This window comes from Grammomys surdaster, unplaced genomic scaffold, assembly GCF_004785775.1.
Source record: "Grammomys surdaster isolate TR1022 unplaced genomic scaffold, NIH_TR_1.0 724, whole genome shotgun sequence".
NCBI classification, from domain to species: domain Eukaryota; kingdom Metazoa; phylum Chordata; class Mammalia; order Rodentia; family Muridae; genus Grammomys; species Grammomys surdaster.
The window spans coordinates 112438-138795 of record NW_021605143.1 but is presented as its reverse complement, the minus strand read 5'-3'; the positions used below and the strand labels follow the sequence as shown (position 1 = coordinate 138795).

The 26358-nt window shown below is 49.4% G+C and overlaps 2 protein-coding genes across 2 annotated transcripts in view; both read right to left on the bottom strand.

Annotated features, from left to right (window-relative positions):
• Positions 1 to 5792: 5792 nt before the first annotated feature.
• Krt84 (keratin 84) lies at positions 5793 to 12941 on the bottom strand. The gene is made up of 9 exons (XM_028782198.1): positions 12384 to 12941; positions 10956 to 11164; positions 10210 to 10270; positions 9561 to 9656; positions 8572 to 8736; positions 8334 to 8459; positions 7685 to 7905; positions 7234 to 7265; positions 5793 to 6124 (listed from the first exon to the last, which is right to left on the bottom strand). Exons 1-9 carry the CDS (start codon positions 12939 to 12941, stop codon positions 5793 to 5795), a joined length of 1800 nt encoding a protein of 599 aa, XP_028638031.1.
• Positions 12942 to 21889: 8948 nt separating this feature from the next.
• The window catches only part of Krt82 (keratin 82), a 10062-nt gene continuing 5593 nt past the window's right edge, over positions 21890 to 26358 (bottom strand). Inside the window, exons 4-9 of the mRNA XM_028782207.1 lie at positions 26178 to 26273; positions 25676 to 25840; positions 23411 to 23536; positions 22794 to 23014; positions 22580 to 22611; positions 21890 to 22125 (exon numbers count right to left, since the gene is read on the bottom strand). Coding sequence (XP_028638040.1) covers positions 21890 to 22125; positions 22580 to 22611; positions 22794 to 23014; positions 23411 to 23536; positions 25676 to 25840; positions 26178 to 26273 — 876 coding nt within the window. The remainder of the gene's footprint in view (positions 22126 to 22579; positions 22612 to 22793; positions 23015 to 23410; positions 23537 to 25675; positions 25841 to 26177; positions 26274 to 26358) is intronic.

Genomic DNA, 26358 nt, shown 5'->3' with positions numbered 1-26358 from the left:
TTTTTTTTTTTTTAATTCCTGCCTTTGCTTCAGAAGGATGTGCTTGCTGGCTATGGTGTCTTGTGTTTGCAGGATCAGGATAAAGCTTAGTGGAAGAGGCTTTGCCAGGTCACACCAGGCTCTGGGTTCAAGCTCTGGTACCACACACATAGAAATATAATCAAACAAATAGGCACCTGAAGTCCTTTTTCTACTTTGCCCTTGGGACTTTCAGTTCGCTGCTCCACAGTCTTCTGTGCTTCTGATGAGAACTCTATGGTGATTTGAATTATTGCCCCCATGTGCAATGTGCTACTTTTTTCAGCTTAATATTTTCTGATCCTTTTTTCTTTGTTCTTTCTAGTGGATAATAACTATTATTCTGTCTCCAGTACACTGACTCTTTCCTTTGTCCATTCTTCTCTGTTCTCCCTTTCCAAATATTCTACTTTCCAGTTCTAAAATATCTGCTTGGTTTTGTCTCTTATCATTTGTTCTGACTCTCTCTCTCTCTTGAGAGACTCTCTCTCTCTCTCTCTCTCTCTCTTTCTCTCTCTCTCTCTTCCCCTCCCCTCCCCTTTCTTTACTGAGGATTGAGTCTAGGCCCTTGAATATACTGGGTAAATACTCTACCACTGATCTATGTCTCATTATTCTTTAAGATTTCTGTTTTGAGGCAGGGTCTTGGAATGTCTAACTTCAAATTTCCAAACTCACTTAGGCTGGCCTTGAACTCAATCTGTAACCCAAGGAGACCTTGGATTAAGTTTGTAATTTTCACCTCAGCCAGAGTGCTGAGATTATAGGTATGAAGTACAAGATCCAATTTACTCTCTTACTCATTTCAGATGTGTGCAGATGAGTGTCTCTTTACCTTAGAGAGCATGGTTACAGCAGTGTTCATAGTCTCTGGGTATATCATTGGCGATGAGTATGTGTTGACTATCCCTCCCTGTGAGAAGTGCTCATGTTTTCTTGACTCCTTGAACATCAAAATGACTTTAGTGTACACACACACACACACACACACACACAGAGAGAGAGAGAGAGAGAGAGAGAGAGAGAGAGAGAGAGAGAGAGAGAGAGAGAGAAGTTGGTGCTGTGTTGATCCAGGGTCCTGATACAATCCTTAGGGAATGTTTAAATTTGGTTTGGTTTGGTTTTAGTGGGGAATCTGCCCAGTCAGCAGTTTCAGGGCACATGCTCCAGCCCTCCTGGAGGTGTGGTGGTGGCCAAAGCCCACTCACTTTCCCAAGCGTGTGCTGACTGCTTTGTGGCTGTTCTGTGGTATCACTCAGGGCTTTGCTAGAAATATGGGCAGGGCATAGGTCTAACTTCAAATCTCCGTGTCCTTAGAATGTTGCTCTGGGTTTGCAGGCCAGTGAAGTTCAAGGAGAGCCCAGGATGTGGGTGGACTCTCTCACACAGGCATTTCTTTCTCCAGTTTTCCAGCTTGACCCCACCTACCCTTCTCAGGAACCTTTTTTTTTTTCCTGGTTCCTCATGCCAGAGCCACCAAACCTCTCAGGGTTTTTACCACAACCTTGCTACAAAGTCCTGCCCAGCCCTGCAGGGCTGTGCCCTAATGCAAAACCACAAGAGAGAACATACCATGGACTTTGTTTCTGTATTATCCAACCTATAAGAGTCTCTTTCCTTTTGTATTTAGGTGGAAAGTCTTTTCATGTGGATCTTAGCTAGCCAAGCTGATACTTTCCTACTCCACAGCTGTGGCCCACCCTAAGCTCAAGGCCTCCGGAACGAAGAGAGAATAAAGACTTGGTTGCTTCTTGAATCCTTGCCTCTGTCATAATCTGCCTGGTTCTGTTTACTTTTCAGAAAACTCCAATAGTTGATTTTATCTAGACTGTTAAACTTTATTGTATTATTATTTTTAAAAAATCGTCTTCATTTCTGGGAATTGGATGTAGGGTTTTACTTGTGCAAAGATCCAACCCAGGTATGCACTCAGCCCCCGGGGCTTGCTTTCCACAGAATCCTTCTGGCTGCTGTTTGCTGGAAGCCTGCCTGAGCACCATATCTCTCTGGAAGGCAGCGATAGGGGCAGCATTCACAATTTATGGAGGCAAAACTAAAAATTTCAAGTGCTAAAATTTTGCTTATTTTGTTATATTTATCTTTCTTAACTCTTCACCATTCTGAGGCCAGAAACTGCTGGCTTCAGGAGACTAACACCTGCTATTTAACAGCAATTAAGTAAAGGATTTATTGCTAGGGCTCCTTTCTCTGGCCAGGTGAGAGACTAAGGCTCATTAACTCTTTGTGAACCAGAGGGAAAAGGAAGAAAGGGAGAATTCAAGCACATATATAAAAACACACACACACGCACACGCACACCCTGGCCAGGCCTAATCACTTGTCTTACCAACTCTACAGTGTTTATGCATACTTACATACATACACATATACACACACCCATGTATGTAGACAAAGAGACATATACGTTTATACATTTGGTGGATGGAGCTGAGCTCCCGATGGCACACTTTATTCCTTCTCTCTGGTAATACATATCTTCTTAGACATAAGTTCTTTATAAAATTACCTCATAGATAAAATGTTACACAAAAAGGAGTTACAGAAGGATGTTGATAGTAAGTTCAAAGCAGTGTTTCACTCTACAAGCTCATTTTTAGTTCAAAGCAACAGTTTCACACGGCCTTGCTTTAACCTAGCGCACACCTGTGGTCTCATCCTTGGAATTGACTTAAAATGAATGTTTTTTCCCTGATCACAAGTTTGCCCCAAGCTCTTTTCTCTTCTTAGTGTAATTTATGAAAGCTCATTGTATTCTGTATTATGCAGCCTTTACTTACTACTTTATGAGCAGAGCAAATTCTATTCTTGATTCTAACTTTATGCTATCATTCTGACAAAACAACTAAAACGTTTCTTAAAACGCTCTTCCTAAAATTGTTCGAATTAGACCAGGAATTCTATTTAAAAAACCATCAATTCATGTAAACAGCATTAATTCATGAAAGTTCATCTTCATGTTGATCTGCAGGAAATGTGCCCAGTAGGATGGGCTGATGGCCAGGAATCATTAGGCTATGTGATAGTGATAGAAAAAGCCGCATTAGCTGCAAGAAGCAATTCTGAGATGAAATCTCATGGGACCTTGCCTCTCAGAGCTCACCCTTTGTAAGCCATTCGAAAATGGTGGGCCACCTCCAGGAAAATGACCTGCTAGCCTTAGCCTCTCCTAGATGACAGTTGTTTGTACACAGATGCAAGGAAGGCAGAGGAACTATGGACCAGTTAGGAGTTGGTTACAGTCATCCAGGCAAGAGATAACAGTTTGGGTGTCATTGTCAGCCACAGAAGCGGTGGGAAACAGCTGGATTGTGAATTTTACTTGTTGGCTAAGATGGCAAGATTTTCTGATGGAGTGGATATAGGTATGGGAAAGAAAGAGAGATTAAAGATGACTGAAAAGACTTGTTCATAGCCACTAAATGCCACACTGCCTGGTACTGCAGACACCTGCTGCTGTAGACACCATCTATGCTGTGGGAACCCAGCACTGGAGAAGCTGAACAAGAAAGAGCCTTTGAGAAAGCCAAGGCTCTACATTCTTGCGGTCCATTAATGTTTATTGAGCTGCCTGTTGGCAAAGCTAGCACAAATGAAAAGGTTCCAGATGCATTTTGGAAGAGCGGGTAGTTAGAGGTCAGTTTGGACCTGGGACAATAAATTGGTCACTGATGTAGGGGGTGTCAGTTTGGCTGAGAGAGACATCAAGGTCTCCTGGGGCAGCTTTCTATGTGGCTGCCTCTGAGGGACACATGTGACATTGCATGTAGAGCTGAGTTGGACATTCAGGGGCCCCTGGAACAGAGGGCAGGGGGCTGCTAAGTCTTGAGTCTGAGCAGGGTGACTTGCTTCAGGTTGTTGGCTGGGGTCCAGGAAGACTGGATGTGTGAAGAAGCAAGGCAAGCTCCTGCCTCAGAAGAACTGTGACGGGGGGTGTAGCTGTGATTAGGGCCCTGGTAGCTATACCAGGCTGCTGGCTGGGTCCCATGCTGATGGACTCTCCTGTCTCCACTTGCTGCTGTATCTTGACCTCTAATGGCATTCTACCTAGCTCCAGGTGGGTCCCCCTACCTACCATGTTCTCTACAGCCTTTAGGTTTTCCACTTTTGCACAAACTGGCCACTCTTGGGACTCTTTGTCTCAGTTAGATGGCTCAGTCACCAGCCTTTGCATCTATCTCTGCTGGGTACCACATCCTCCAGGAAGCTAGCACTGCCCAAGTCTGTGCTGGATTTCTCAATACGCTGTGGCATCCGTGCTGGCCTTAGCACAGCACTGAGCCTCTCAAGTTCCCCTTATATCTCTCTCCTCCTTTAAAGACCAGAACAGAAGCCCGTTGAGGATAAGAACTGAATTTTGTTACCAATTATTTGCCTGGCATCATGCCTGGCATGTAGTAGGCACTGGACAGGTATTTATTAAGTGATTAACTAAAAATGGCAGGTTGGAAGTAGGGTGCACTGAGGGAATGGCTGGGAGTGAAGGTGTGTAGATGGATTCCGCAGAACCAGAATGCCATGTTGGGGAGCTTGGGCTACTTTCTGAAAGACAATGAGAAGCAGTGGAAGGCTTTAAGCAGGGGAGCCATGGTTAGATTTCTTCGTGAGAAAGAGTTCTCTAGTAGCATTATACTGAGTAAGTTGGACGGAGACAAGAGTGGGGACAGACAAGAGTGGGGACAGACAGACAGACAAGGGTTCTATTACGATGATCTCAGAGGGCTTGGTGGTGGGGTGGGAGAACATGGGGTGGGTTGAGCCTGCTTGGGAAGAGGACACTCTGACCTGGAGAAGAGTGTGGGGATGGGCACTTGTTTTTAGAACCTTGAATCTTTGTCACCTCTGTCTTACAGAACTGTGAGCCTCTCCCTGGAAAAGTTTGCACCTTTTCTTTCCATGGGCCCAGGATACGAGCCCCATTCCTCATCACACTCTCATTAGGGTCAATGAGTGGGGTTTCAATCAGTCACCTGCTCAGTGTGATGCGGAAGAACAGGCAGAGTCCTGGTGAAGTCAGCTTGGCAAGTTTATTGAAAACCCAGGAATATAAAGAGTAGTACAAACAGACCCTCACCCACCCCCAGACTCCCAGAGTTTGCAGACACAACCCTGCTGCAACCACAGGGCACAGAGTTGGGCCTCATATCACCACAAGAACAAGGCACACGGAGCTGAAGAGACCACTTCTCTATCCGAACTCCAGCTACTTGTCAGACCCACATACCGCAGACAAACCAACAACCGTAAGAGAAATGGCCCGGATGAGCCACTGGGAGGAGAACCATTATGGCAACTTAGGTATCCCTGGAGCCACCAAGGACTGTGTGTCCTTTGGGGTCAGGGGAAGAATAATGAAGCATCTTCTGCCAGGGAAGGGGAAAGGGAGCAACAAGATGGGCTAAGGATGCCTGCAGGCCCCAGGGGTCTGTGCTCATGCTGGCTCTGAATGACCCTTGACCCTTCTCTCCCCAGGAGGCACTACTTTCTGTAGTAGTGCTGAAAATACATACATTTACTGAGGCTGGAGCCTGAGGAAGAGCCTAATGAAAGGAATTAGGGAGAAGCTGGTGCCCTTCAGGTTGGGGCTTGTGTGTCTACACAAGGAAGAATGCTTCAGGAGAACATGGGCTAGGTTTGGGCACTGGCAGGAAGAGTGGGTGGAATCCCTCAGGACCAGAGTCTATGCACCTCAGGGAATAGGAACAGGGGATGTTCAGCTGGTTCTTCTCCAGGAAGTGGCCCCCGGGGCTCGGTGCTCAGTACCTGGTCCTGCGGGAGGTGGTGGTAGATGAGAAACGTACACTGGAGCTTCTGTTAGCACGACCACCACTGCAGCTGCTGAAGCCTCCCTCAGTGGGCAGTGGGCAGGGGTTGCTGGGAACGCAGGTATCGCCCACCAGCACTGAGCCTCCTCTGGTCCCAGAGCTCAGCAGGTCCCCACCAGCTCTCAGGCTGGAGGAAGCCAGAACCCCTCCGGTGGCACGGATGCCACTGCTGCTGGAGAAGGTGACTCCACCATTGTGGGAAAGGCTGGATCCAGAGACCAACTCGGGCCCACACAGTACCCCTCCTCGAGAGCTGCTCACAGCTGTGGAGAAGAAAGGAAAGGAATATTGACTCCAGGACTCACCAGCCACTGGCTGAGTGGCCCCCAAACCAAGACTACATGAAAAGCAGACACCCAGATGGATATGGACAGATGCTGTTGTCTCCCCAGGTGTTTGTCCATGCCCACAGATTGGCTTCCATTAATGTGTGCACATGTATACAAACTACAATGTATCTGTGTCCTACATCAGATGAGAAGCCAAGCATCCAGACACTGAAGCAATAACCTTCATAGAACCATACGGTGGCTCCTCTGTCATTATACTATCCATCTTGCTTGTTCGTATGTATCCATCAGACAAGAAATCTAGCCAGCACCAGTCCCTGGACAGCCATCTCTGCCCTACCGATGTCTCTACTCTGTAGCTCAACTGCTCCACTAGACATAAGCCCTTATATCGGGACTGGGATCCAGCTTAGCCTTGATTGAAGTAGTCCCCGCCTATATGCTTTACATTATCTTCTCTGTTGTTGCACCGGAGTCCTTGCCGCCCCTGTGACCTCTGGGCTTGACCTTCTGCAGAAGGCCGTTGCTGACCCTCTGCCTTCCAGCAAATCATGGTTCTTCTCTGAGAGTACAGCTGGTATCCTTCCAGTGTGACATTAGCTAGCACTCTCCTTCTCAAGAAGACTGGAGTTCTACAGAGCGGAGGCTCACCCTGCTCTACAGTGCTGGCGCGGTATCATGCCAGCTTTGGGGACAGTCTATACTTTTAAGAGTCTATACTCTTAGAAGCAGCAGGAGGTTGAAGGTGGGAGGTGACTTCCATTTATCATTGCCCTATCCGTGTCACCTCTGTGTGACACAGTCTTTCTGTTACATCTGTGACGGTGGCCTTCAGTACCACTGAAAGCCAAAACTCTCTTTCCAGAAACCTCTTCTGGTGAGAGTCACATAAACCATTGTCTACTTTTTGTGCTGCGAGCCTCTGCTGAGGACTCTCTCCCAGTCCAAGGACACTGATGTTCCTTCTTCCCTGACTATCTTGGCCAGACTAGCTATCTTGGGAGCTTCTCGACTCCCACAAGTGCCAAAAGGAAATTTGAAGGGGAGAGAAGACATGGGCTGAGAAAAGGCGAGATACTTACATATGTTGACTGGCCCAACACCTTCACAGATCCTGGAAAGAGAATGAGACAAATGAATTCCTATGAGCTATGGACTTGCTTGCTGTCAGGGGCTTCTTGCCTAGGTAGACCAGAAACTGGTGGGTCTTACCCCCAACTGTTAGTGCGTTTTGAAACACGCCATGTATCTAGACACTGCCTCTAAATTGTTGAACTAAACTATTTGACAACCTATTACTATTTTAACAAATGAATCAGCCAAGCAAAATGCCTATGACCTGGTGCAGCTTGTCTGTAACTGCGTTTGACAGCACAGCACCTTCTAAAACCATGCCGAGGGCAACCGACTAATGGTTTTGGAGGATGTATTGTTCTCTTTAAAGACTGATCATTCCAGGATTCTTCACCTGGTTCCCTCCCCTTATTTGGTTAAACTTTCTAGAAGTCTGACCTCACTCCTTCCCGGTCTCACCGAATTTCTTCGCCCTCCAGCAGCCTCCTATAGGTGACAATCTCGATGTCCAGGCCCAGCTTAGCATTCATGAGCTCCTGGTACTCCCGCAGCTGCCTGGCCATGTCCTGCTTGGCCTGCTGCAGGGCACCCTCCAGATCAGCCAGCTTACACTTGGCATCGTTGAGGGCTGCTTCACCCTGCTGCTCCGCCTCAGCCACGGCGGCCTCTAGCTTGGCACACTGCAGAGAACGGAGTTTGTATGTGAGCTTTGCTGGGAACTCAGGGTTAGAAACCCTGCCCTAACTGATGCTGTGAAACCTGGTGCCAGGCCTGGGTTGCAGCTCTCCATGGCTGCTTTTCCAGGAATAGTGATTGTGGTCAGCAGGGGGTGGGGTGTTGCTGTTCCCCATTCTCCATATCCATTGGGGTTCTACTGCCTTGAGACCTAAGGAATCCAGACTCTTCCATTCTTTCTGCTTCCCCTACTTAAAGAATCAGCCCCAGACCTTCCTTCTAGTCCATATACCTGTCTCCCAGAAAGTTTTTATGGCCAGCCCTTGGATTTGTGTCCAGGTCTTGGTAGGTCCTTTCCCTTCACCAAATTTGGTGCTCCTCAAAGCCAGGCCCCTGCCTCCCTTCCTCTACAGCTTTCTCCTCTTTTCCCAACCTGAGCCTTGGTATGCTCGATCTCTGTCTTCAGCCTCTGGATCAGCCGGGTCAGCTCATTGATCTCGTCCCGTGTGTTACGTAGATTATCACAGTGCTGGCCAGCGGTCACCTGCATCTCCTCATACTGGGGGAGCAGAGTGCAGTGTTTTGGTCACACACAGTCTGGGTTGAAGACCTCAGACCAAAGTCTTCACCCCAGGGCACCTGTACCCCTGCCCCAGTCTCCCGTCGCCCACCTTGGTCTGGTACCAGGACTCCACATCTGCACGACTTCGTCTCGCCACCTCCTCGTACTGTGCCTTGACTTCGGCTATGATCCCATTCAGGTTCAGGTCCCGGCTGTTGTCCATCTTCACAATGACAGATGTCTCGGAGATGTGTGACTGTAGCAACTGGAGTTCCTGTATCGGAGAAGCAGCAGGGCAGAGGGGCTCAGTGGTCCGTCAGCAGCTGGGACTCTGCCACAGGGTCCCCTGTGGATCAGGGACAGGGAGCATTGCTTCCTGCTTTGTGACTGTGTGAGACCTCATTCCTACCTAGCCTGGGGCTCAGAAAAAAAAAAGACATGCTCGAGAAGCAATTGAGTCTGACTTTAAGACCCTTGCCATAAGCTCAGGCCAGAACTTCAGTACCTGCTTTGGCTTAGATGACTCTCAAAATCAAGGGTACCTCAGGTGATCAGACTGACAGCTGCTTAAATTCACATTTATCTTCCCACAAAATGTCTGGGGCTGGTCACGGTCCACTAAGAAGTAATGATATTTTAAAACACAGTAGAGCCTGGAGATTCCTAGATCCAGAATCTTCAGTGAACCAAGGTCTCCACCCTGGTGAGCCCATCCGCTACGTCTCTGTCTGGCTCAACTTCAGACTAAATAGGTTACTTGGAAGCAAATGGCATCGGTTTGTCTAGCAAAATCAGATGCATTTGTTTTCTTCCTTCAAATTGCTTTTTCAGGCATTCCCAAACTCAGTCTTTAGCTTGGACAATGAAGGTTTGGACCACAGATGATGAGAGTTCACTGTCAGGCCTAAGATGGCTGAAGAGACGCCTACCTCCCTGGCCTTCCTCACCTCCAGACACAGTGACAGAGAGCACGAAGATCTGAGTGGGAGTAGGACTAGACACACGAAACCAGTATCTGGAAACCCGAAGGCCTGACTCAGCCCCTAGGGCACGCAGACTGAGCAGTCATAGCCTTGAATTCTTAGAGAAGAGCCTCACCTCGTCGTACAGAGCTTTCAGGAATTCAGCTTCCTGGGTCAGAGCATCCACATTGGCTTCCAGATCAGATTTGTTCAGGAAAGCTGCATCTACATCCTGCATAAAAAAGAGAGGAATGACCCTGTGCTGCTCAGACCTCCTAACTAGGAAGGGTCCGACGGCATGCAGGGGGAGCCATCAGTTCCTACTGGGTCTCTTTCCCTATTGCAATGTGGAAGCTCACACAGGGGTTGCTGGGCCTTATCCAGGGTTTGTTTAAAAGCAAGAAAGGGGCCATGGAGATGACTCAGGGGGTAAAGTGCTTGCCATCAAGCCTGAAGACCTGAGTTCAATCCTTGGGTCCCACATAGTGGAAGGAGAGAACTAATTCTTCCAAGTTGTCTACACACTGATAAACGGAATGATTTTTACAGATAAAAATAAAAAAAAAAAAAAAGCCTTGATCATTCAAGAAATTGTTTTCAATTTCAGTACCAAAACTCAAATAATATGTGGACCTGTCAGAACTTTGAAGGGAGCCTGTGATCTTTGGGGTTCTGCTATTTGGGTGAGCAGTTTTAGCCACTGCAGGGAAGTTTCTGGGCCTGGAGCTGGAATTCCAGAGAACATGTGCTTCCATATAGAATTTCCCCTCACTGCATCCCCTTACCTTCTTCAGCGCTACAAACTCATTCTCAGCATTGGCCCGGAAGACCACCTCCTCTTCATACCTGGGAACATGGAGATGATGTGGGTAAGCCCTCTCTCCTGCTATCCCCGAGCCCTCACTAATCCTACAACGTGATCCTGGTTTGTTGAGGGACATGGTTCTCTATTGCCACCTTAGCATACCTTAGTCCTACCTTTAAAACTTTCTCTAAGCTGGTGGCCCAGGAAATCCCTTACTTTCTCACCTGGAATTTACGGTCTGAGATCTGGACCATTGCTACACTCCTCCGTGAGAGACAACTCAGGGTCTCTGCACAGAGGAAGTAGGATTTAGCCCAATGGTTAATGTAGGCACTCCTTCCAGAACTAAAGCTGTCTCTTCCAGAGTCAACTTATTGATCCCCACTGGTAGTATCAAGGTCAAGTCCCCCACTTCCTCAGTACCCACAGAGGCTCTCCTCCTCTCACCCTCCCACTTCCCACATCACTGTCCCCATGCATCCCAGAGCTGCATTTTGTACCCAACAACTATCTAATTCTCATTTGTGCAGCTGCTCTTATCTGCATTGGGCTACATATGGGGCACAGGTACATATGGGGCACAGGTGCACATAGGGCACAGGTGCACATAGGGCACGGGGCATATGGGGCACAGGTGCACATAGGGCACAGGTGCACATAGGGCACGGGGCATATGGGACACAGGTGCACATAGGGCACAGGTATGGGCAGCTCAGGAACACTCACTTCTTCTTGAAGCCCTCAAGGATGTCCTGCAGGTGGTTCCTCTCTGCCTGCAGCCGAGCCTGGTCACTGACTAGGACATCCAGCTGCCTCCGCAGGTTGTTGATATAGTTATCGAAGAGAGGCTCCAGGTTGCTCCGGGCACATTTCTGGTCTTGGAGGAAGCTCCACTTGGTCTCTAGGAGTTTATTCTGTTGCTCCAGAAACCTCACCTACGTACGAGAAGCAAAGGAAACACATTAAGGTGCTTGGTAGTGCACCGGTGCAGAGTAGGTCTTCAGATGGTCAGCAAAGATTCCGTGTCATATCATTTGTGTTCTTCCTTCTGCTGGCTTATATTATGCTTCTAACTCACCAGAAGCCAGGAGGGCGGGTCTGTGACCCTCTCCCCACACCCAACTAGTTAATAAAGATATTTAGTAATAAAGACATTTCAGTATTTATTTCCCCCTCCGCACCTAAGCGAGGTATCAGCTAATCCTGAGGGAGTACAAAACATGAGGCTTTTGCTGGGCTTGCCTGTACCTGGGAATAGAAGCCAGCCATCCCCAGCAGAGTACACAGAGTGATGACGGCACTACATTAGGAATCATCATGGTTCTTGGAGGTGACTGCCTCAGATTGCACACCATGGCCAGTATCCCCGATATTCTGTCAACTGAGCTCCTTGGCTCAAAAGTAAAATGAGGTCACAGAGGTTCTCTCCCATCTCCTGACAGAAACCAAGCCTCCTCTCCATGTAGACATGGTCTACCCGGTATTTGCTTTTGGAAGATTGACACCATTATTTCTCTCTATAGCTATTGGTGATCATCTGCACTCTCCTCAATCCTGACTAGGTCTACATAGTCTATGTTGCGTGTGTGGATTCTTTGCTTTTTATGTAAATATCACTCACTCCATTCTCCATTAGCCTCAGAAACTATGAAAATCTCCCCCAGGCCGCCGTGATCTTAAAGAATGAAATAGTTTCAGCGTGATCCAACTGGTTACCTGGCTGAAATCCCCTCGCCTGTGCGAGAGACATGCCTAAGTGACTGAGAAGTAGGGCCAGGGTTGACCAGATGCCCTTAGGTTTAGCTGGATGGCCTTTCTTTCTTTTTTGAGACATGCCTAAGTGACTGAGAAGTAGAGCCAGGGTTGACCAGATGCCCTTAGGTTTAGCTGGATGGTCTTTCTTTCTTTTTTTTTCTCAGAAATTGTGGCCAGCATCTTAGTCTGTCTCATGAGGCAGCAGCAGTTCCTCTGGCTTGTCTATTCTCAGCGCAGAACAATCTAGAAGCCATTCAACCCTCCATATCCTTGGCAGATGCCTAAAGGGCTTGGGGTGGAAAGCAATGGCTCAGACTGGACCAGCTGTTTTGAAGGGAAGAGCACCCCAGAACCCCTTAACTCTCAGTGCCTGTTGCAGAGGTTAAGCTTGCAAGGTACCTTATCAATGAAGGAGGCAAATTTGTTGTTGAGGGTCTTGATCTGCTCCTTTTCATCTCTCTTCACCCTCTGAGCATTGGGGTCAATCTCCAGGTTGAGGGGTGTCAGCAGGCTCTGGTTAACAGTCACAGCTGTGATAGCGGGGGCTGATGGGCCTCCAATTCCTCCAATTCTGTAGCCAAAGCCAGGGCCACCAAAGCCAGGGCCACCGAAACCAGGGCCTCCAAAACCATAGCCAAGGCCAACACCACTGCCGGCCCTAAAGCCCAGACCAATGCCACTCCCGTCACCAGAGCCATAGGCCATCCCATTGCCAGCTCCAAAGCCAACTCCACAGCGGACAGGACGAGAGAATCCAACTGCTATCCGGGGTGAGGATGATCCAAAGTTGATGACACTCCGACTACCAAAACCGCCAAAGCCCCGGAAGCCAGGCCCACCCCTGCAGGAGACAGAACTTGCCCGGAAGCGATTCAGATGCTGAGGGGCCATTGCAGAGCAAGAACTGAAGCTTCCCACCCGACGGCCAGAGCTGACTCTGTAGGAGCGGCAAGACATGGTGGCTTTGCAGATGGCAGCTGAGGAGCAATGAGGAGTAGGGTGAGCTGGAGCAGAGAGTCTCTGTGAGGCTAGTGGATCCCTCTCACCTCTTTTATGTGTGTGTGGACATGAGGATTGGCCTCATAAAAATGAAAAAAGCCATTTGAAGGCATTTATGAGCTTGGGTAGTTAGCAGAAACTCTTCACATCCTTCACAATGAACCAATTCAGACACACCTATTCTCATCAGGATGCGGGCTGGAGCAGGCAACCTATAAACATTAAAAACACATAAACACATAAATATTAAGGTCTTATTTTTCCCTATAAGTCTACCGCAATGGCCATTATGGGGACATTAATTTGCTTTGCTCATAAATCCAAAGGCTCCTCTCCTCCCCCAACTCTAAGTGTGGCTAACCACCAGAGAGTTAGAATGCTAACAGTTCTAGTCAGAGGCTCTGAAGGAATGTAGAAACCCAGAGTTACCTCTCTTAGGCAGGAGGGGGAGTGCATAGGAGACGGGGTATGCACAGCTCCAAGAAATCATGCATATGAAAACTGCTTGATACATCTCTTTGGATAGAGTCAGTGCTCAGAAGACCCCTTAGCAGTGTTACAGCTACCCTTTGGGGTTTAGCTTCAGCTGAGCTCATTGGGGCTAATGTGGACATGTTTCTGACTGGAGACCCTTTAAGGACATTTATTCTTTAGTGTCTACTCTGCCCCATGTGCTATGTGTACAGTCACCCACATGACTTGGAGTCCCCTTCCTCAACCCCAGGTACATCCCGGAGCTGAGTGACAGCCCTATCCTCACAGGTTCCTGGAACCACTCATTTGATCGGGTTTCTTTGATTCTTTGATTTGGTTACAGACACAGAGCAATAAGTACCTGGGTACAAAACAAAAAGCTCTAAGCCGACGGAGATCATCACTGTTGGCAATACTGCAGATATGCAGGACTTCATGCTTCTGCTCATCCTTCACATTCTAGCACACAACACAATTTGTCCTTGTTTTGTGGTTGGGGAAATGTGCTTGCTTGGATGTTTGGGATACATTTCTTATAGGCAGACGTTGATACATGTCTGTATGCAACACACACACATACACACATGTACTGGCTGGGTTTGTGTGTCAACTTGACACAAGCTGGAGTTATCACAGAGAAAGGAGCTTCCGTTGAGGAAACGCCTCCATGAGATCCAGCTGTAAGGCGTTTTCTCAGTTAGTGATCAAGGGTGGAGGGCCCATTGTGGGTGGTGCCATCCCTGGGCTGGTAGTCTTGGGTTCTATAAGAAAGCAAGCTGAGCAAGCCAGGGGAAGCAAGCCAGTAAGTAACATCCCTCCATGGCCTCTGCATCAGCTCCGGCTTCCTGACTTGTTTGAGTTCCAGTCCTGACTTGCTTTGGTGATGGACAGCAATGTGGAAGTATAAGCTGAATAAACCCTTTCCTCACCAACTTGCTTCTTGGTCATGATGCTTGTGCAGGAATAGAAACCCTGACGAAGACATATACACATACATTTACATATAAGGTTATATCATTGTATCAGTGCTTTTTCTGAGAAGCCTACTCAGGTGAGCATTATTTGTTCTCTCAATTGTTTGCCTAAAGAGGAAGAAGAATGATAAATAACAGGAGAATATTTCCAGAAAAGATCGGCAGTGGACTCTGCTGATGACCTCCGTGGTCTTCTCAGCCCTCACTTCCCTTGACCCAGCAGCAATGCCTGACTCAGTCCACCTTTACCTTGTAAGCATGGCCTTCTTTCTGCCTCCAGGCACTGCATCCTCCCAACTCCTTTTCAGTCTTCTTAGCAGGTCCCATCTCCAGGCTCTACCTGCCCAGTGCCCGTGACTGTTTCTCATCTTTGCCTGTGACCATACACTGGTGACATCACACAGATTCAGACTTTAAGTATTCTGTCCGTCAGTGAGCACCACTGCATAGTTGCACCTTGGACTGGCCCTGCACTCTGTGTCCTGTGTAAGCTCTATTTTATTTTTAATTATGTGTGTGTGTGTGTGTGTGTGTGTGTGTGTGTGTGAAGGTATGTATGTAAGAGTTCAGGTGCCCATGAAGGCCAGAAGACAATGTTGGATCCCTTGGAATTTAAGTTATAATGAGTTTTGAGCTCAATGTCGGCACTAGGAATGGAACTTGACTCCTCTGGAGGAGCAGTGTGTAATCCTAACCACTGAGCAACCTCTCCAGATCCCTAAGCGTCTGTTTTAACCAATATCTCCTATTTAGATATCAAACAGGCACCCCAAACAATACACATGCCAAACTCCCCCTGATTCCTCCTACTGTGTATTTTCCCCTTGCCAGCCTCACAGTCTCTGCAACAGCTCCTGTGCTAAGTCTTAAGACCACTCTTTCCTTTGTGCTTTGCTCGGTGTTTCCCTCCATCCACCACATACCCATCTTCACAAGACCTGGTCCTCGGGTGCTTCTTGCTCCGTGCTGCCATGCCAGCTGGAGCCCATGGCTTGCTCCTCATTGGGTATACTGCGATGTCCCTGGCTTTTGTCTCTGTTCCTTCAGAGCATTCTCAACACCATGGTCAAGGGATCCCTCAAAGGCCTGTTAAAGCAGGTCATACCTTTGCGGAGCACCTTCAGAACCAATGTCTCTCTGTAATGATTCTCAGTCCCTTCTCTGACTGCATCTGTCCACACTGCCCCATTGCCCACTCTGCCCCAGCCACTCCTGCCTGTCCATCGCTCAGTCAGGACGGACTCTCCTGCTACAGACATCTATCACTTGCTGTTTTTACTGCTGGGGCTGCTTCGACTCTCACAGCTTTCAGGTCTTTGGTTTTACGCCACGTTCTCACCTGCTATTGGGGCTCCCTGCCATCCTCCCCTGCTTCCTTCTCTCCTGAGGACTCCTCATCACTCAAGCACTCTCTTGCATGGGGTTGTCTGCAATCATCTCTCTACCCTGGCTGGAGAGCTAGCTCTAGGAAGCAACACTATCATGTCTCCCGAACTGGATGGTGGGAGGGTGTGTAGACGAGCTGTTGAATGAATGGACACATTTCTGGGGTTTAAAAACAGAAAGACAGAGCAGAGAAAGGAGAGAGTGAGATATTCGGGCATTTGGCTTTGCGTGTATTTTAGGAAGAGGATCCTCCAGGCGTCAGAGTGGATGGAGGTGTCCCTGGAGAGGCCAGGGGCACAGAAATTTGAGAGGTCATAGAATGGATCCAGATCTTTCTCCAGGTTTGGTGGTTGGGATTTGGTTCTGCCTGCTTGGATAAGAGGGGTCTCCATGTCTCTGAGGCCAGGCAAAGAATCATGGGAGAATGGGAAGAAGACAAGAGAACCCCACTGGAGGTAGAAAGGGGAGGAGCCAGAGGGGTGCAGGAAGGAAACCAGAGAGGGAGGAAGGCTTGACTCCAGGATGGAGTTGGGTAGACTGGATATAATTCCACTTTCACCACGCCATAGCAGTGTGGTCTGGGTCAGTGTGTTCTGGTGTGAGTAGGTACAGTAATAGAAGTACCTGTCTGCAGAGAAATTAAAAAACCATAACACTTTCCATTAAAAACCCCTGCTTTATAACACTACCACACCCTCGCCAGTGTTAATGGGCAAACATCACCCTGGTACGTGGTTTGCCAGCGACCTTCAGGGGCCTGGTTAGCCTGCCTGAGGCTCAGTTTCCTCACGTTTGTTCTCGCTGCTGGCCCTCCGGCCCAATCCTCCATCTACATCTGAGCAGACCCCCTGGTTCTGTACTGTACCCCGCATTCCCATTGCAAGATGCTCATTTCCCCCCTAGGCATTCCTGGGCTGTCTTCATCCGGGTTTTCCTTGCATCGTAAGCAGGAAGGGTGGGAGGGAGTGACTGGGGCCAGTCAAGCACATCCCTGTTACCATCAGCACTTTATAGTTCTGAGCCATTATTTTGCTAGATGATGCATAACACAGACCTGAGCTGTGTTCTAAGGGGTGGTGGGTGGAGGGGGGGAGGAGTCGCCCTGGCAACTCCAGGCTGGAGGTTTTGCTGCTGTGACAGTTTCTCTTGTCAGGAACCCTGGGTGTAATCCCAGAGATCTGCCTCTCCTCGGTGGTGTGACTGAGTCTCCATTGCTGGGTCATCATGATGCTATCTGGGACACGGGGAGGAGGGAGACCGTCTGAGTGGGAGGGGAGGGGAACCCCCTCCTAGCTAGTCAGGGAAGGTCCAGGAAGCCTGGGTAGGCCTGGCTGGGCCTGTGGGGTGTGTGTGGGAAGGGTAGGAGGGGAAGCCCAGGAGCTGAGGAGGCTTTGCTGAACTCCTCCTTCTGCCTGGGCATGAGTTTGTCCTGAGCTTCTCCTGTTGAGACCTGCTCCTGCCTGGAGAGCAAGTTCTGAAGCGCCCCCTCAGAAGTGGCTGGGCGGGTGGGTGAGAGGCAGAAGCCACCATTGTCCAGAACTTTCCTGTCTGTGCCTTTTCAGACTAAGTCTCCAAAGGTTTCCTTAGAGGAGGTAGACTGATCTACTTTTATTGGGGGCAACACTACTACCTAACAAAGGATAAGTTTTTCTGGCCAGATTCAAATCCCTTGCCTACCCCCCTTAACCAGCCAGAGTGGAAATGTTGCTCTTGGCAGTATGTGGCTCAGATTGCTTCCACAGAGCTGCACCGTGCTCTCGAGGTACGTGTGTTGACTGCAATCATGCCGGCAGGGCAGCAACTTCCTGCCCTTTGGTTCTGATGACCCAGCTTCCCTTCCTCTGCTCAGTGTCCTCCCCTTCCTAACCCTTCCCTTCCCTTCTCTCCCCTCTCCTCCCTCCTCTTCCCCTCCATTCCCTTCTCTTCTCCTCCCCCACCCCTGCCCCACTCTGTACTGGGATTGAACACAGGACCTTATGCATGTAAGGCAACTGGTCTACCACTGAGCTATATTCCCACCCCCTCATCCCCTACTAAGTTGCCCAGGCTGGCTTAGAACTATCTGTACTCCACACAGGCCTTGAATGTACAATTCTTAGCCCCCGGAATCACAGTGCCATTTTTCGAAACCATTGTCCTAACCTAAGCTGCAGGGTATTTTTTTGAGTGCTTGGTAACCCTAGCTGGAAAGAGGCTGAAGTAAGTGAGCCTGGGACCACTGAGGTGACTGGATGAGGAAGGGCCACTGGGAAGCACAGGAGTAGAGGATTCTAGGGACAAGCTCTGGGAGTCAGGACAGGGAGAGGCACAGGGGAAGACACCTGGGAAGGCAGACACAGTGATACAGGGCTCACTTCCAGCTCCTCCCACCCTCCTCACAGCTCTGCTAATTGTTCCCCAGCTGTCTTTACTGGGGCCCTCAGTGAGGCTCAAGGATGAGATTCATGCAACCCACCAGCTTAGGGGATTCCTCCTGTCCCCTGGCACCCAGTGGGGCTGCACAGAGGGAGGTGTTTTTGAGAAGAGTGAGATGAGAATTAGCAGGTCACCACCAGGAGGCACTTTCTGCCTGCTGTGAATCACCTCCCACACTGTGGAAGGGAGGGTGCGTCACCGCAAGATGACACAACCTGAAGATGTGTGGAGCCCCTGATAGGTAACCAGGCCTGAGCTGGGGTGTAGCACTTGCTTGGAGACCTTCACGTCTCAGCAAACACTCTTAGGAGCCCCACTGACATGGAACCAAAGTCTCAAAGGGGCTGGTTGCTGACTCCAAGCCAGAACATTCCTGTTTCCAGAACCCTGGAGGGAGCTTGGCAGGCACAGGGGCAGGTAGAGATGGAGGCTCTCCCTTGCTATGCCTCTGCCAGCTGTGCCTCCCAGTAAAAGCCTCTCTCTCCCCACAGTCTTGCAGACCTTTGAGGTTCAGGCTTTTCTGCTGCCTGCTGCTCTTCCTGGGGGAAACTTGCATCCTGCTGACTCTGAGTTCTGTCGTGCCCTGCCCCCACCACCCAGCCACATTTATGTCAGACAACGGACTATAATCAATGCTTCAGTTTTGTACTCCCATTAAGCTGCTCTTAAAAGCCCCAGAATACAATGCACGACTCCACACAACATGCTTATTTAAGGGGACTTGGTAAAGTTTCCATGTGTTCACTGATGTTTGCAGCTGCCATTATTTCCCTGGCGGCTCCTAGCTTCCTCTCTGTCTGGCCCTAAGGAGTTATCCTTCATTTTTTATGCTTCAAGGATTGCCCATGTTGTAGCACTCATTAGCATCCTGTTCCTTCTCAGGAATAAAGTAACATTTCATTGTCCGACTGTGCCATATCATTTTGCTCATCTGTCGATGGATATCTGAATTGTTTCCAAGTCTTAGTTATTATAAACAATGTAGCAGGTTTTTTTTTTTTTTGTGGAAACAGATGCTCATTTCTCTTGGGTATGTATCTAGGAGTGGACTGGCTAGGTAACTCTATGTGTAATAATTTTGGAAACCAACAGTCCCTTCTCAGCCGTGATTGTGCCAGTTAGCATCCTGTCACAGGTTTTAGCAATCAGGTATTTCCATCAGCCTAATTTCAGGGACAGGCAGCAGATTATATCATCACCTGACACCTCTAAGTACTTCAGATGTAGCAGGAGTGGTTCATAAAAGGTCTTGGTCACCCCAGATCTCCCCCCAACCCTGTTCCTTTTCTGTCTGTCTGTCTGTCTGTCTGTCTGTCTGTCTGTCTCTTTCATGTCCTCACTCCAAGGCAGCCTTTTGCTCTCCCCCCTCCCCCAATAAACCTTTTACACTAGATCTGTTGAGTGGCATAATTTCTTAGTGGCACACCTTGGCACAGGTCTGGCAAAGGTACCCCATAGTCTTGCCTCTCTATCCTATCTAAGGGTCCTTAGTATTGTTACTTACATGGAGGGATGTCTCCTTCATCTCTGTACTATTAGCACCTGGCAGCCTGACTCAGGCAGATACTAAATAATATCTGTTGTTGGCTGGGTGTGGTGGCCTTTAATTCCAGCTCTCAGGAAGCAGAGGCAGGAGGATCTCTGAGTTTGAGGCTATCCTGGTTTACACAGCAAGTTCCAGGACAGCCAGGACTTCATAGAGAGACCCTATCTCAAAAGTAAAACACAAAGCAAAAATAGATTGCCTTAACAAAAAAATGGATGAGAGAACTCTTTTAAATAAGCTGCCTAGAATCTGCAGCTCCAGGCTTCTCATCACACTCTGCTCTTGGGTCTCTGTGAGCCTCTCTGACTGGCTTTCAGCACAATCACTAGCTTGTTTTGAATATTATCTATGGTTGCACAGTCTGGTTCAAAATTCTCGGAGGTTAGCATGGCCTGTTTCTCATCTCAGGGCCTCTAGCTCAGGGCTCTGCATAAGATGGAGGCTCTGAATGTGGTGGTGGGAAGGAGGAGGCTCGTTCTGATTCCAGCAGGGGCCACCACAAGGGACAGAAAGCTCTCGAGGAAGGGTGAACTCTGAGGTAAATGCAGCCAGCAGGGAGGGTCCTAGGATCTCATGAAGGGTGGGACAGCTGGCCTCCAGGTTTGGCTCTGAGTCCTTTGGCTTCTTAAATGAGGAGATGTTAGGGGAGTGTCATGATCTTCCTCCCAGGCCAGATGTTACTCATTTCCAGAGCTTTCCCCAGGTGGGAGCTTTGAGGCCATGGGGACGAGTGGTGGAGATGGGAGATGATACGTCTTGACATAGAATGATGGGGTCATATGAGTGACCTCTAGATATATGTGTGTCCATGAAATGGAGACGTTGTGCATAACACGTGCTGTTCATAACATGGAGAGGTTCTTGCACATGTGTGATATGCAGGTTTTTGGTATGAATTGTACAGCGTCATGTTTATTCCACAGGCCACTCATACATCATGTATGTGACGTTTTCCCATAAGTGTAACTCCTTCATTTCTGTCCCTAGACTGAAGTCCTTGAGGGCTCCTTGTGAGTTCCCTTACCTTTATCACAACCCTACACCGAGCAGGGTGAGACATTTTTGGTTTCTAGAGTGTGAACAGAGTCAGTTTATTGAAAACAGGCAGCTCAGAGACTCCTCAGAGAGAACCTGAACTCCGGGCACACAGGATTTGTATGTCAGCCTAGTATCTCTTCCCTCTCTCAGAACCTAAATGAGCCTCCAAGTGACTGGGGCAGCCCCACACCACTGTATGGGTGAACTGTGCTTCTATTTGACCCAAGCCTCAAAACTGGAGGGGACTAAACAAGGGGGGGGGGCAGGAAGCAGTGGCTATGTACAGAGGTAGGTGGGGCTTGGGCTAAGGCGTAGTAACCAAGACTGGCTCTTCACTGTCTGAGCAGCATTACCTTCATTTTAGGCATGTCTTGCCGTCAGCTGCCAATAAGCTGTATTTTACTTTGAGCTCAACAACCCACCATCCTAGAGTCTGGATGCTCAGGAGACACAGTGCCCAGTGACCCTGAAGCTCTGATTGTAGACTTTGGTTTTGAGATTTAGAATGCGAATGGGGTGTCCTTTTGATTTTTTTTTATAGCACTTCATGACTCAGGTGGGTGCTATGAGTTCAATTTTCTTAGGTATTTGAGAGTCAGAGGGAGAAGAGCTGAGAAGGCTTGGGTATGGGGTAGAAAGGACAGGGCTGTCATGAGGAAAGTGGTGTGGAGCCTTTTACAAAGTAGAGCTATAGTGTGTCCAGCTGGCCATCTCTCCTGGAGAGAAATGGATTAGATTATAGCCATTCTCTTGACCATATTAGAGTTGACTTGCTACCCCAGGTGACAAAGACAATAAAGCCCCCTTCTCTGTGTCCCCACATACTCTATGTCCATCTTGGGGTCTGCATCTAGGTATGTGAAGTGTGGCTTTGAAGATGTGAGCAGGGCTGGGAGTATCTCAGCTCCCATGAGTATCCTAGGGCAGAGCAGGAGTTGAGAGTAGCTCAGCTCCCAGGAGTATCCTAGGGCAATGTGTAGTTGGTGTGGGAAGGGAGAGTTTTGAAATAGTCTGGTCTTCGGCCCTGTAAAGATATGATATCTAGGATTTTCAGAATCTGAGTAGCGCTAACACTAGCGGCTGCATGAATTGCTACCCACCCCCATCTTCATGCTGGAGCTCCGCCCACTTCCGCAGCTCAGGAGCCCTTGGGGCTCACAGGGGATGTAGAGTTCACCGGTGCCCACCACGCTGCAGCCCCCACTGTTTCTGAGGACACCTGTGGTCCCGGTGCAGTATTCGGACCTCAGCATGGGCGTGCCCACCACACAGGGCTCATAGAGAACGGCACCTTTGGAACTGCTGACAGCTGTGGGGACAGGAAAGCATGCTCAGTGCCCCACATGGACCAGCACCCACCCTGGGCCACCTCAGTCTCTGAACCTCACAGTACTTCTGCCTCTAAGGACCCATCTACCATTCTAATCATACCCAACGCTTGGAAGCACTCCATATATCCACTCCCTCTTTCCCTGGAGCCTGGGTGAAGCTGGGACTAATGTATGACCCCTCTCAGATTCTTCTTGCCTTGCACCTCTCTCCTGAACCTGCTGCTAACAGCAAAGCACCCTTTGTTCAGATGGTGGCTTGGGTAGGCAGCCCTCCTGGATTTTCTCCACCCACACAGGAAGTATGGCAGACAAGCTCATCCCGTGGGGATATGAGAAACTCTGGAGGGCTGGGTGGAATGTGGTGGGTTTCCACCTGGGAATTCTACCAAAATCCCAGACCCAGAGTCCAGGATTCACGACTTAGTTACTTACAGATATTCACAGGCCCGATGCCTTCACACAACCTAGAGAAAGAAGGGAAAAGAGGTCAGGCTCCTGCCTCGAAGGGAACCCTGCTTTCTGCTCTCATTGTGTTTCTGCCGGGACAGAAAGATGTGCTTTGCTTCCCTAGACTGTAGGATGCTGACAGCAGCAGCTGCCCTAGGGAGGCAGGATAACAGCTGCTCTGGTGCCTCTTTGTGCTCACCTGTGCTCCTCGCCCTCCAACAGGCGCCTGTAGGTGGCGATCTCGATGTCTAGCCCCAGCTTGGAGTTCATCACCTCCTGGTACTCCTTGAGCAGGCAGGCCATATCCTGCTTGGCCTTCTGCAAGGCCTCCTCCAGCCCTGCCAGCTTGCACTTGGCATCAGTGAGGGCGGCCTCCCCCTGCTGCTCTGCCTGGGCAATGGCTCCCTCGAGTTTGCATCGCTGGGGAGAGGGCACAGGAAGGTGTTACTGGGACTAGAAACACAGAGGAACAGGGATGGAGTTGTGGCTAATTAAGTAGATCGTAGTGACTGGCTGGATCTCACAAGCCTAGGAGAATTTAGTAGGTCTAATTTTATAAGCAACTTAGTCACGTCAGGATTGCAGAGTGAGAGACTAAATTTGGTCCTCTGCCTCACTACGTCTTTGACAGCAGGGAACCAGACTTTGTGGGGCTGCTCATGTGGCTGGTGGGTAGCTTGTAGAGGCAGCTTGCTTCCTGTGAGACAAGGTGGCCTGGGCTTGTCTCTTCCTCACTGACAAGGTTTGTTGCGCCCTGCATGGCCCAGCAGGAAAGCAGACCTCTGGTGGGTTCTCCCGGCCACTCCGGGACCTCACCTGGCCTTTGACTGTCTCAATGTCCTGCTGCAGCCGCTGGATTAGCTTGTTCATCTCCAGGATCTCATTCTTGCGGTTGCGTAGGTTGTCACAGTGGTTCCCAGCTGTCAACCTCAGCTCCTCATACTGCCGGGGCAGAAAGAAGAGACCCTGGCCCTTCACCATGTCATCTCTTGTCCTCTTCCTCACTGTCCCCAGCCTCTTGCCCAATAGCTTCCTAGCTTAGGTACTCCATGATTGTACTCCATGACCATACTTATCCCACATCCCGTTTCTCCCTAGCTTAGGTGCTCCACGTCAGTGCTCCATGACCATACTTATCCCACATCCCATTTCTTCCTAGCTGAGGTGCTCCATGACTGTGCTCCATGACCACACTTATCTCACATCCCATTTCTTCCTAGCTTAGGTGCTCTATGACCATACTTATCCCACATCCTGATTCTTCCTAGTTTAGGTGCTCCATGACTGTGTTCCATGGCCATACTTATCCCACATCCCATTTCTTTCTAGCTTAGGTGCTCCATGTCAGTGCTCCATGACCATACTTATCCCACATCCTGATTCTTCCTAGTTTAGGTGCTCCATGACTGTGCTCCATGACCATACTTATCCCTCATCCCATTTCTTCCTAGTTTAGGTGCTCCATGACTGTGCTCCATGACCATACTTATCCCACATCCTGTTTCTTCCTAGTTTAGGTGCTCCATGTCAGTGCTCCATGACCATACTTATCCCACATCCCATCCCATTTCTTCCTAGCTTAGGTGCTCCACGACTGTGCTCCATGACCATACTTATCCCACATCCCATCCCATTTCTTCCTAGCTTAGGTGCTCCACGACTGTGCTCCATGACCATACTTATCCCGCATCCCGTTCCTTTTCCGGTTCTCATCGATGCCAGGGGCCTCATGAGGCTGCTCTCATTCCTATGTCATGCAGTCCCAATCTCTGATCCCTACACTCCTAGATTCCTCCTTTTGCATCTGGCCCCTTCTCTGCCCCAGAGCCTGAGCTCTCCTGAGGGCTATTTCCATTTTCCATGTCCTGAGGACTTTAGAAGGATTGTATGTTCAACCTGGAGTTGGACAGTCAAAACGAAAGCCATATGATGTCTTGCTTTGGCTGACTTCAAAAGAATAAGCAGACAAACTAACAATCAGAAATCAGATTCAAAGTGGAAAAAAAAATTAAGTTAGCTGCCCTTCCCCTGCCCTCTGCTTGTGGACATCATGTGTCCTTTAAGAGTAGGTCAAATGTCAATGCCCCTATTTGTCCAGACTCCATGTGCTGCCCCTCCTGCTACCTGTGGAAGCCCTCTGCTTGTCCTTGGAAACTGCTGAGTGGTCCCATGGACTTGGGTGTGGCTGGACCAGTGTCTTTCCCGATGGGAGCATAGACTCCTTCCAACAGGGACAATTTACCCTCACCATCTTCTGCTATCCTATTTAAAGCCACACACCACAGCACCTCTGAGGGTCACCCTCCCTCATCCTCTTCATGGTGACTCTGTGTGTCACCACATGACACCCCTCCCTGGTACCCTGGTACCCTGTCATGTTTATTGCCTGACCTTGGCTCTGTCTCTAAGAAGGAAAATGATAGGAAGGCAGGCTTTCTGCCCATCTTGGTCCCCTTGCTGCATCTGCAGCTCCATGCTCTATGCTCTGCACGTGAGAGATGCTCAACGAGCAGTTGCTGGCCCTGGGAGCCAGGGGATGAGAGTATGTATACTACATTACACAGACAAGCCATTGAGGCTGAGATGACATGACTTGTTAGATCCAGTTGCCCCAGGGCTCCCCTTGCCCTCCCAGCAAGCCCCTAATTACGAAGTCTGGAGCACCCTTAATCACTGTTTCTGCTCCAGCACCAGTAACACCCAAGCCAGAGGCCTCCACCTACACTGTGAAGCTCAGAACCCTCTCTGCCACCAATACCAATTACACTGATTGCATGCTGCTTAGAGGGCCACTCTAGTGAGTCTATGGATAAATAGAGCCGGGGACCTGGCACCCTGGTGACAGGGCTGGCCTGTGTGTGGGATCCTTCTGCTGTGCAGAGACCTGACCTGGCAGAAACAGCAGTTTCCAAGGTTTCTGTGGATTCCTTGGTGCTGGGGAGTGGCCCAGACATGTTAGGTCTTTAGTTATTCTTGGAACAGAGAGCACCGGGACCCTGTCTTCTGCTTCTCCCTGCTCTCTGCCTTTGCTCCCTCCTCTGCTCTGATGTTTCTCTCAGCCCCTATGCACCTCAGCCTTACCCGGCACTGGTACCAGGCCTCTGCTTCTGCTTTGCTGCGGCTGGCGATGTCGTCATACTGGGCCTTGATCTCGGCTATGATGCCGTCCACATCCAGTTCCCGGCTGTTGTCCATCTTCACAATGACTGAAGTCTCTGAGATCTGAGATTGCAGCAGGCTGATCTCCTGAGGAGATCACGCAGGAGGAGTGAGTACCAAGCAGCCATGAGAAGAAGCCACGCAAATGTTCAACTACTTACAGTTCCTACTCTTCCCGGCCTATAGTCCCCAGCCTGCTCCGTGTTCCTTATCCTCCTTGCCTCGTCTTTGCCCTTTATCCCTATGGTAACCCAGAGCTTCTCTGAGGGAGACCTGACAACCATCTATGTGGATGACTTTGGGGAGTCTCACTCCCTGAGTGCATGAGATGTCCTTCTAGCGCTTGTCTGGGCTCTCCTGTCCACCAATGTCCCTCTGGAATTAGCCTGACAGATCACCCAGAAGACCTCGTGGCCGTGAATACCTCCTCAAACAGGGCTTTCAGGAACTCAATCTCGTGTTCTAGAGCCTCCAAGTTGGTTTCCAGGTCAGCCTTCACCAAGAAGGCAGTGTCCACGTCCTGTAACGCAGTGGCAGACCATCATCCGGATAGGGTATGCAGAGCCACGCCCAACACTAGCCAAGCACTTCCTGGGGCAGAGCCA

Excerpts from the sequence above, each read along its gene's own strand:
- Krt84 (XM_028782198.1), bottom strand. The coding sequence starts at position 12,941 with ATGTCTTGCCGCTCCTACAGAGTCAGCTCTGGCCGTCGGGTGGGAAGC. Across the intron at positions 8,460-8,571 it reads AGTCCTGGTACCAGACCAAG|TATGAGGAGATGCAGGTGAC; the intron begins GTGGGCGACGGG and ends CTGCTCCCCCAG. Across the intron at positions 7,266-7,684 it reads CTGGAGGGCGAAGAAATTCG|GATCTGTGAAGGTGTTGGGC; the intron begins GTGAGACCGGGA and ends TTCTCTTTCCAG.